The sequence below is a fragment of the Alosa sapidissima genome, chromosome 9 (genome assembly GCF_018492685.1).
Source record: "Alosa sapidissima isolate fAloSap1 chromosome 9, fAloSap1.pri, whole genome shotgun sequence".
Lineage (NCBI taxonomy): Eukaryota > Metazoa > Chordata > Actinopteri > Clupeiformes > Clupeidae > Alosa > Alosa sapidissima.
In genome coordinates, this window is record NC_055965.1 from 10167120 (window position 1) to 10178414 (window position 11295).

Consider the following 11295-nt stretch of genomic DNA (forward strand, 5'->3'; position numbering starts at 1 on the left):
CTTTTCGCAAATTTAGAATGTGAACTAAGGATTATCAAAAGATCAATCAGAGAGAATAAACATAAACATAAACATGAATAATGTCACAGTATATATCAGAGATCACATCTAAATCCTGACCTTTCCTGCCCCACTTGCTGGAAGCTGGTAAACTACGTCACCAGTGCTGAGGTCTGTGCCACAGCGCTCCATATTCAAGAAACAGTGTGCAGTCTACTACAGGCACGGTCAGAGTTCATAAGATATTGACTGATTAGGTTATTAATTGAGGATATATCCACAATTTCAGCACAACATTTATTAACCAGGAATGATTAAAATAAATCTTAATACAGTCTAACCTTTAAAAGTAATACTTCTTATGAACTGACTGTGTCCTCTATTTTCCACTGGACAGCTGAGATGACCTGAGGGTATTTCTGGTCTGCTGTTTCTCTCGCCGGTCAGGGTTTGTGGACTGTACTGTAGATCACACTGTCATCCTCAGCTCTGCAAACACACAACAGCACACAACACTTCCTGTTACAACTTCAGTTGAAGAAATGAGGTTGGACTCAGACTGAAAGCAGCAACACATCTTCTGCATGACATGCAAGCGATGGCTGCACTTCTGCCATGCTGTTCACTGAACATTAATGAGTGTTAAGACCACTTACTCATAAACATCAACTGTCAGTGCTGAACAACCGGTGTATGGTATCAGTAAATGTGCTCAGATGCTGGAAACAGGTTGGTTTTTGGAATGACTGAATATTGGATACAGGTTGGTGTTAGGAATGGCTGTGAATGCTGGATACAGGATGGTGTTAGGAATGGCTGTGAATGCTGGATACAGGTTGGTGTTAGGAATGACTGTGAATGGGCGGTGGTAGTGTAGTGGTTAAGGAGCTGGGCTAGCGTGCAGTAGCCTGAAAGTTGTCGGTTCAATTCCTGGCTTCCACCGTTGTGCCCTTGAGCAAGGCACTTAACCCCAAGTTGCTCCGGGGACAATGTGATCCCTTGTAATATAGCTGACATATGTAAGTCACTTTGGTCAAGAAGTGTCTGCTAAATGTAATGTAATGTAATGTAATGTAATGAATGTCTGTGAGAAGCTGAGAAAAGTCCCACCTGGTGACAGCACTCCCTCTCTGGAACTGAACTGAAGCGTAGGCAACGTCGTCATCCTGTGCAGAGGTTTGAGGCATCTGGACAGTGGAGTATAGAGGCACTTCCTGTCTTTTGGAGAGATTGATCTGAACAGTGGCATACTGAACGTTGTCTTGATCATGTGTGGTTATGCTCTGTGCCGGGTCAGAGGTCGTGGCTCTTGCTGTGACGGTGCTGTACACAAGACCTGAGTCACTCTGATCAGGAAAGAGAAATCGTCATGTTATTTTGAGTGAGGCAGATGTGAAGGTGCAGTGAGACTCAATGGTGACATGTAGGATACACCAGGGGATATTTTAAGGCTTGACAACTTCCTCAGTTCCTCACCTGCATGTTAGCATCTGTGAACCTTCCGTCTCCTGTGGTTTTTGCAATCTTCTTCCTGTTTTGTTGATAGGACAATATGCATTTAAAGCTGATACTAATTTAATGATTTTATGAAAAAAAGTAAATGTGTTTTTGAAGTCACATCTACTAGAAATAATATGCAGTTCTGAAATGCATATTTATTTTTGCACAAAAACGAGGAAGATAATTTCACAGAATCACCTCAAGAGCACCATTCCAAGTATCAGAGCAAGAAAGGTGAACATGGAGATACTAGCCACCAGCATCATAACAACTTCTGGGCCTTTAGACAGGAAAAATGGAAGATTTTTATATTAAACAAATTACATGCAAAATAATGAACTATGTCTGAACAGGAACTGCCAAATGTTGTTATTTTCAGATTGAAACTATTTGCTTTTACATTAAACCTCACTAACCTTCAGAAGGAACTGCAGCATCAGTAGAGTTCTGAGAGCCAAGTTCATTCTGTGCCACACAGTAGTAAAGTCCACTGGTATCAGAGGTCACATTGAAGCTGATGCTCTCCCCTGTGCCCCTAACAAGAGATTCAGCTCCATTCTTCATGTACCAGGTGTAGGTGTGCACTGGTGGGTTGGCATCACTGCTACAGGTCAGAGTCACTGAACTGCCCTCTTCTGTTTCACCAGGACTGATAGACAATGAAATTTTCCTTGGCACGTCTGTTAAAGCACATGTGCACGTTTTCTTAAACAACAAAAGTAAAAATGACAAAAATAACATAACACGCAACTCTAAAGAAATCCAGACAAAGACTGCACTTCCTACGTCAGCTGTGGATATCTGAAATAACAGAAGTAAACATGACAAATGATGACATTTCAATTTTGTATGATTGTGCTTATTTATAGCAGAGGAGTTTGTAATTGTTCACTTAGTGTTGTTCTATTGTTTTGCATAGTCAGCTGTGGCAACGTACATCTCACATTGAGAAAGACAGCATTTGAAGAGAGACTCTCATGTCCTTTTACAGCACAGGAGTAACTGCCTGCATCCTCACTGCTGACTGGGTCTAGATGCAGCTTGTTGTCTCTGGTTGTGTGTTTATAGGTCACAGGCTGCCCGTTCTTGTACCAGGCGAAGATCGGGTTGGTCATAATGCAGGTGGTATCACAGGTGAGGGTCACTCTCTCTCCTTCTGTCACTGCTTCAGGAGTTATGAACACCTGCAGAGCTGGAGGATATAGAGGTGTATTATGTTGAGGGAGAGACAGTGTTTTTCTATGGGCACCTACAGTACATTTCATTACCAAAATAATTATAGAGCTAATTTCAAAGAGGACTTACCTGTAACAGTGATGTTGACTCCAGGTAATCCAGAGAAACCTTGCCCCCACCCTGTTATAAATCTGAAGCTGTATTCACCAGAGTGACTCTCTCTGATATCTTTCAGTGTCAGGGTGCAATTATTCCTTTCAATCCCAATATATTCTGTGTGGTTTTGATAGTCTTTATCCAAATGTAGGTCTATAGGGTGATTGCTTGTTTTTTGATGGTTAAACCAGAATGTTGTGTTGATACTTTGATCTCTGGGATATTTGTAAGTGCAGGAAATATCCACAGATGAACCCTTCAATCTACAGATGCTGTTAGATGAGTAGGCCACACCCCAACACTGTTCAGCTGGAACACCTGCAGTCAGGTTTGGAATTTGAGGATCAGAACACCATATTTATCACATGTTAAGGCTGTGGAAATTAGAATGCCAAGTAGGATATATGAAAAACTATTTGTAGTAAAACAAGTAAAACAATTGTTCTGTTGATTCCTGTATTTGTTCTTCAGATCCAAGAATCATTTTTGTAAACCACATGAATGTTCTTACATATCAGAGCAGATTTAGATTAAAAGACTTCTATTCTTGCTAAATTTTGACTGGAATTTCATCTGCACTCACACACTGCAGGGGAGCGGTGACCTTTCACTGCACAGGAGTAACTTCCCTCCTCTGAGGGTCTGGTTGAGTCCAGTTGCATGGAGGCTGTGGTTTTGTGTTCTAGAGTCTGTCCATTCTTGTACCAGACATACTGAGAGCCCAAACTGCAGGAGGTGCTGCAGCTCACCTTAATGAGATTCTGATTCTCTTCAACAGTCTCCTCCTTCACCTGCAGATCTAGGTTAAAGGTTAAAAATCGTTAAAGGTTAAAAATCGTGAGTGAGTCAACTTTGAATATCATTACCTTATGAAATAAAATATACAGTATATATATATTTTGTTAATCACTACCTGTGACTGAGAGTATAGCAGCAGAATTGGCAGTTATCCAGCTGCTGTGTAGGTTTGTCTGAAACCGAAACCGATAAACACCAGAGTCTTCATCTGAAAGGTTGTCCATGTTCAGGCTGCAGTCAGGATATTTAGAGCTGCTATGTTCTCTGACTCTCCCTCTCTGTTCTTCATACCACTCTCCTCTCTGATACGTGTCCTTCCATGGATACTGGTATGTGCATGGCAGGACCACTGATGCCCCTTTAAGACCACAGACTCGTGTAGAGGAGTAGGCCACACTCCAACACTGTTTCCTTGGAACACCTATAACAGGTGTTATCAAGCCTGATATACTTGAAATTACTGCATACTGCATATCAATGTAAATATACAGGTCACACAAGCACAAGTTTAAACTTCATGTAACTGTTAAGACTATATAAATATACAACACAACTACCTCTATTTTTTTTTATATATATGTCCTATATTTCTATTTTGATACATACATGTTCTATATTTCAGTCTTGCACTTTAATTTAATGTTTATTGTCTATGGCTATGTCCATAGTATGTCTATGTCTGTATTTAAAGCATGTCTATGTCTGCATGGGAAAGTAAGAAACGAAATTTCAATTCTTTGTATGACCAGTGCATGTAAAGAAATTGACAATAAAAGCCGACTTGAACAGTTTTTGAATTGGTATTTCATAGTGTAAAAAGGCCTCTGTTGTAGCAATGGCTTGTAATAAGTTGAGGAATTATATGATCTGCTGAATTATGTTACCATTGTGATCATCAGCAACAACTGATTTTGATTAGTCTTAGACTTTATTACCTGAAGTACAGTTGTAAAGACATTTATTCACACTCACACACTGCAGAAGAGCTGTGAGCCTCATGACCTCTCACAGAACAGGAGTAGTTTCCCTTTTCAGAGGCTCTGGTAGAGTCTAGTAATATGGAGGATGTGGTTTTGCCCTGTAGAGTCTTTCCATTCTTGTACCAGACATACTGAGAGCCCAAACTGCAGGAGGTGCTGCAGCTCACTTTAGTCTGATTCTGATTCCCTGCAACAGCATCCTCCTTCACCTGCAGGTCTGAGAGGTTAGACAATTATTACTTTTGAATAGCATTCCCTTTGAAATTATATATATATATATATATATATATATTTTTTTTTTTTTTTTTTTTTTCTTTTTTTATCACTACCTGTGACTGAGAGTGAAACAGCAGAACTGCCAGTTATCCAACTCAGGTATAGGGTTGTGTAAAACCGAAACCGATGAACACCAGAGTCTTCATCTGAAAGGTTTTCTATGTTCAGGCTGCAGTCAGGATATTTAGAGTTGCTGTGTTCTCTGACTCTCCCTCTCTTCTCCTTCTGCCACTCTCCTCCCTGATAAATATGACCCCATGGGTAGTAATATGTGCAGGGCAGGACCACTGATGACCCTTTAAGACCACAGACTCGTGTAGAGGAGTAGGTCACACTGGGTCCACACAACAGACCTGAAACACAGTCAAGATGATTTTAAGAGTCAATAAAATATTGAGAACATTCTCAGTGTGTGGAGTGTTTGCCAAATGCCAAGTAGACAGTTAATATGCTTCAAAACAAGTTATAAGCCATATCACCCAAGCATGTCATGAGAGTAGTTTATGTCCACTTTACCTGGCAGCCTCAGGAGAAGTATTGCAGTCAACAGGTGCATGCTTGTAAAACCTATTATTTCCCTGTTGTAGTAAAACACAATACACAGTAATACTGTAATATTAGTAATACTGCAGTCAAGATGTGCGTGCTTTTAAAACACATTTCTTTTCCTGCTGTAGTAAAACACCAGGTACTCATATTACTCACTTTTTATACTCAGGCTGAAATTATTTTAAAAAAAATGTAACTAAAGAGAATACATTAAAGGTACTCTAAGCAATGCTGGGTAACATCACTTCTGTTGACGTTCAAACAAAACAGAGACCCCTCCCTCCCGTGCAATTGAAATTCTCCTAAATGCGCATCTCGTCTGTGATATGCTGGAACAGTTTGTTATGTTTTTATGGGCTGGGTTTGCCCAGGTTGTTTTTGTTGCCGTTTTTGGAGCCTGGGCTGTCCACAGAGATCACTTTTTCTACAGTGTATTTAGGACACAGACAGCTAGCGGTTGGTTAGGTGTTTGCAGTAAGTGACATAAAATGTTTTAGCCCAAAAACACGTGGCATCACTTAGAGCGCCTTTAAAAATGAAAACGTAAATCCAGCGAAAATTGAAGCAAGGGTGTTTTTCTGCATTAAAACACATCAAATAAGCTATGGAGACCGTATATTACTGTCAAAAAAATACTGTCTCCACTGCCAATTTGATGTGTTTTAATGCAGAAAAACCCTCTTGGGTCACCCAAGGCATTCTTGGCATTCTCTGAATTTGTTTCAGTAATGTTCAGTGTAATGTTTGCACATCAGAAACAGAAAGCAATTACATAGTGGACTTCAGTAACAATTCAGAAAAGCATGCTTGCATAGAAGAGCATAAAGGATACATTTGCTATGATGCCACCAATACAACGCAGAACAAAATTATAAAAATGAAAGAGACAAAATAATAAATCTCTAAAGAGGAAAACGTCGACATGGCTAGTTGATAGCCATGACAGATAGTACAATGCTTACAAGAGAGGACACATTTACTGTGTCAGAAACATGCTGCAAACAACATGCTGTATAACACACAACATATAAAGAGGAAACATATTAATAGGAGCATAGCAGTTGATGCATGATTTCCCTTTTTTGTCAGTAAGCAACATGCACTGCAACAGTCCAATTATGTACATGACGCTTCTTTTGTTATCCTTCCAAATAATATATAAATGTATACAATATATCCATACAGTATGTGTGTGTGTGTGTGGGTGTGTGTGTGTATGTGTGTGTGTATGTATGCATATGTAGAGGGCACAGAGTAGGAAGGACTTTACAAAAATGGACGGCTCTAAATCTGTGCAGAAACAAACACACTAACATTGAAATTCACGACCAAATGAGTCAGAATCAATCTAATCTATAAAGCATAATCACCATAGTTATGGACATACTGCATGAACAGATCTGCACCTACCCTCTGATGGACAGGTGAACGTGTTGTCTGTCACTAACGGCAACTTTGACGACTGACTGAACAGAATGTGTGAAATGTGAATGTGAAAACACGATGCTGATTAAATGCTTCACTTTTAGATCTGTGGGTTTTTGCAAAAAAAAAAATAAAGATGGTTGTTGTTGTCAACGTTTCATTCTTCCACCACAAACATTCAGTGTGTTCTGCAAGAGGTTCAACCAGGCGCTCAGGTGAAGTTATCAAGTCCTCAAGCGGTGCTCTTGGGGTAAGGAAAATCCAGTGTGTTCAGTTCAGTGTTCAGTGTGTTCTGTTGTGGCTGCTGTGACAGTCACGTCACACCTCCAGTACTTCATCACTGAGTCTCTGGAAGGACAGACGCTGGTGCTCTCTAGGCGGCTTTTGTAGAATGAACGACTGCATTCATGAGTTACTTATCTCCTTTCTATTCAATGAAAATGGTTCGTACCAAGGTCCTAAAATATCTAGGGTTTTTCATACTTTTCTGTAAGATAACTGTGTGTGTGCACTACTCACTGTGTGCTGTGTGTGTTCACTCACCGCGGATGAGTAAAGTGGAGAGAAGGAATTTACTTTAAGATCAAAAATAATGTCTATCTATCTATCTATTTATTTATTGATATGACCCATAGTCATTTGTTCATTTTTTCATACATACTTTATGTTTATAAGTGGTTAACACCTCTTCAGACAGAGAAGGTGCTGAAGCACTTCCCCCTGCTCATTTCTGTGGTGAACCATGCACCCTGGCCTTGTTTCTAGATCTGTCAATCGATAAAAACACAAGACATCTCAGGTCACAAGTGACCTATTTTTAGTAAAAGTAACAGCCTACAAATGGTCAGAGTTTAAGTCTGTTAAATATTGTTCTTAAAGTATATTATTTTTTCTTGTCTGTCAAGCAATTCTATTATGCTTACATTCTTGTCTTTTCATAAGTCATAATATTTAATAAGCAAAGCAATTGCACTGTTCACTTTTGCACTACCACCTTTGCACACACATCACATGATCAGTCCATACCAGACCTTTGCAATCACTTAACACATTTTTAACTCTTTACATTTTTACATTTCTGTGAGTGATTTTTATGTATGTGAGATATATATTTTATAAGCTACTGGATGCCTAAAACTTCCCTTGGGATGAATAAAGTATCAATCTATCTATGTATCTATCTATCTATCCTGACTAATGTTTCAGGAACTCTGAAAACTGGTCTTTAATTACAGTATGACAGTGTGTGTGTGTGTGTGTGTCAGTATCATGTCACATTCACAGACCCCATGTGTTACTCTTGTGCATAACCATCATAGCTATGAACATACTGTACATGAACAGATCTGCACCTACCTTCTGATGGACAGCTGTCCCACTCTGTCACGAACGGCAACTTTTACGACTGACTGAACAAAATGTGTGAATGTGCTTTCATTTCTGTGCTGTGGGTTTTTCAGTCAGTGATGGTTGTAGCTTACGTTTCATTCCACCATAAACAGCTTTCTCAGGCCAGTGTGTTCTGCTGTGAAGTCCATGTCACACCTCCTCCAGTTCTTCCTGTGGAATTTCCCTCATGATCAATAATAGTATCTATCTATCTATCTATCTTTCGATCTATCTATCTATCTATCAATACATGACACATATATGACATGACACATATATGATTATCCTTTGTCCATTGTCATTTGTTCATTTCTTTGAAGCATTGTGGTTAATACCTCTTTAGACAGAGCAGGATGTGCTGAAGCACTTCCTCCCTGCTCATTTCTGTTTTGAACAATGCACCCGGCCCTTCTTTCTAGATCTGTGGCCTACAAATGACCAGCGTTCCAGTCTGTTAAAGTATAATGTCACATTCCCTTCGCCCCCATGTTGTTTCACATTGTTCCACTCCACACACACACACACACACACACACACACACAAGCAACCACATGCACAATGTTACCAAATGCACATGAAAGATGCTAGGCTGTCCACAAAGAAATTAGTAGGCCTAGTCCATGTAAAGGCCAGATCATGAACCACTGATCAGTTTGAGGTCCTGTTTTAACTAAGCAATTTTGAGCTAAAAAGCCACAAACATTTCTTCTTTCCCATTTCCAGCTGTTCCTAAGATGTATGTGATTTATGTAGCAGACGCTTTTTATAAAGTGATTCACAGTATGTCAATGTTTACATGTATTAGGGCAGCTGTGGCCTACTGGTTAGCGCTTCGGACTTTTAACTGGAGGGTTGCCGGTTCGAACCCCGACCAGTAGGCACGGTTGAAGTGTCCTTGAGCAAGGCACCTAACCCCTCACTGCTCCCCGAGCTCTGCTGTTGTTGCAGGCAGCTCACTGTGCCGGGATTAGTGTGTGCTTCAACTCACTGTGTGCTGAGTGTGTTTCAATAATTCACGGATTGGGATAAATGCAGAGACCAAATTTCCCTCACGGGATCAAAAGAGTATATATACTTATACTATATATACATACATGTATAATGTCATGCCTTCCATCATCAGTAGATGACACTGATGGGACACAGGGTAAGCATTGCATAGGAGGACTAAAGACACTCACAGTAGTACAGTTCCACTTTGAACTACCCCAAGAGGCTGTGTTCCAGTGATTTTAGAACAGCTAAATATTTCAGCAGAGATGACGCAATTCTGACACAGTTGCAACGTTTTTTTTTTTTTTCAATTTGTGACACAATAATGTACAATGTGGAGTCAACGTGAACGGTTGTGGGGTGCTTTACAATGGCTTTCAACACTATTCAGCCAATCTGAGATTAGAACTTGACAAGTAGGAGAGGACAGTCCATTCAGTAAAAAAGAGAAACAACATAAGGGAACAGGAAGGACAGGGAGTGAGTCGATCGCATCACAATCCCTTTGTCATGGGACAGCATCTTAATTAGTAATTTAAAACAGAGCAATTTACACACTGCGGAAGCATAGTGAGGCTGCAACTATAGCAAAGTGCTTTTAGGCAAGTCCCTCACTCGGTGGACAATCATGGTTGCTCCTTGAGCTCCTTCTCTGCAGAGTCTCATAAAGTCCTAGGCTGTTCTCTGTAGAGGCAGGCAAAGTCCTTTTAGGCAAGTCCCTCCACTCAGCGGCCATATTGCAATGCAATCTATTTCGGGCAGAACTGTGCGTGCACAAGGCTTCACAACACCAACCTTGCTCCAGCGGCGAGATCACAACACATGATTGGTACAATGTATTCACAACTCTTCACATGATTGGCACAATATTCACTTGTCGACTTTTGGATGCAGAAGGGGTGGGATATGTGTAGACAACTGCCTTATTGGCATGAAAAACTAACCCTATGCCTTTCTATGGAGGATTTGGAGGATGCGTGTCTCCTTATTAGAAAGTCTGTGAGGCAGGTCACTCACTCACAGTCCTCACTCTGTTAAAATAAAAAGCATAGACCTCTTAAAACGTGGGGATAACAGACTGAAGCAGGGAGATATTAAAAATGTCCATGAAGACCTCAGCCAGTTCAGATGCACAAGCCTTGAGAAAAAAAATAGTTCCTCAGTAAATCATTGCTCCGAGTCTCTCCCCCCCCCACCCCACACACACACACAGACCCAAACTATCTTTATTAACCTCTGTATTGCAGAGAATGCATTGGCTCTTTGACCAATTACTTACTGAAGATTTTTTAAAACTAAGACTTTTAGACTCATAGGTTTGGACTTATAGCATAATAAGAATATCGGGAGGTTTCTCATCCGGTATTTTGTTGTCTTACACTGGCATCTAATCACACAATCTTAACATAGTTTGAAAGGGACTGGATTCAGGAATAAGGCTTAAGACAGGCACCTCTTCTGTCTAACTCACCTCACGTTACCCCATGCATTATAGCCTACTTGGTTTCTGAGCTGTCACTGAAGAGTGATCCCATTTGCCGAGGTCTGGGCGGGGGAGTACTTTGTAGGCATGGCTTTATGGACGGAGTGTATGCGTGATCAAGGGTGTTATGATCTTGAGTTGGAAAGCTCACATGTTGATGCTACTAACCCTTCACTGTATTCTACATACATGGTCTACACAAGTCTGTGCATACAAACTCAGTGAAAAGAGCAAACTTCCCTCAATGAGCCCATGCAGATGTTTGTGGTCTTTTAAATACATCTTCTAGATCTATATACAGACATTGATGTATCTGAGATATATGTTTCAATTTGTCACACTGTAAAGTAATTGTCAGCATTCAGTCAAGGTCAGTGGTAAATGGGGTCAACGTTCAACCATGTCACCTCAGAATGTTAGAATAGAACTCGCTGCTAACAGTCTGACACTGGGGAAAACTGCAAACGCCATGTTTGACTTGAACTGTGAAGTTTATAAGTTTATTGTTACAAAGTTTATGATTAGCAATCTTGAGGCAATAGAGGTAAATACATAATTTTTTTTCACCAT

At 40.3% G+C, this 11295-nt stretch overlaps 1 protein-coding gene across 3 annotated transcripts; it reads right to left on the reverse strand.

Moving 5' to 3' along the window:
* Positions 1-373: 373 nt before the first annotated feature.
* Positions 374-8416, reverse strand: LOC121718006 (sialoadhesin-like). 3 transcript variants are annotated; one of them, XM_042102743.1, is made up of 14 exons: positions 8217-8416; positions 7522-7627; positions 5403-5464; positions 4940-5239; positions 4603-4827; positions 3746-4051; positions 3416-3631; positions 2806-3150; positions 2438-2692; positions 1917-2180; positions 1699-1780; positions 1477-1531; positions 1111-1346; positions 374-489 (listed from the first exon to the last, which is right to left on the reverse strand). In XM_042102743.1, exons 3-14 carry the CDS (start codon positions 5440-5442, stop codon positions 444-446), a joined length of 2370 nt encoding a protein of 789 aa, XP_041958677.1. In that variant the 5' UTR covers positions 5443-5464; positions 7522-7627; positions 8217-8416; the 3' UTR covers positions 374-443. The 3 variants fall into 3 exon arrangements, with proteins under 3 accessions (XP_041958677.1, XP_041958679.1, XP_041958678.1); XM_042102745.1 differs by having other exon boundaries at positions 8342-8374; XM_042102744.1 differs by lacking the exon at positions 7522-7627.
* Between the last annotated feature and the right edge of the window lie 2879 nt (positions 8417-11295).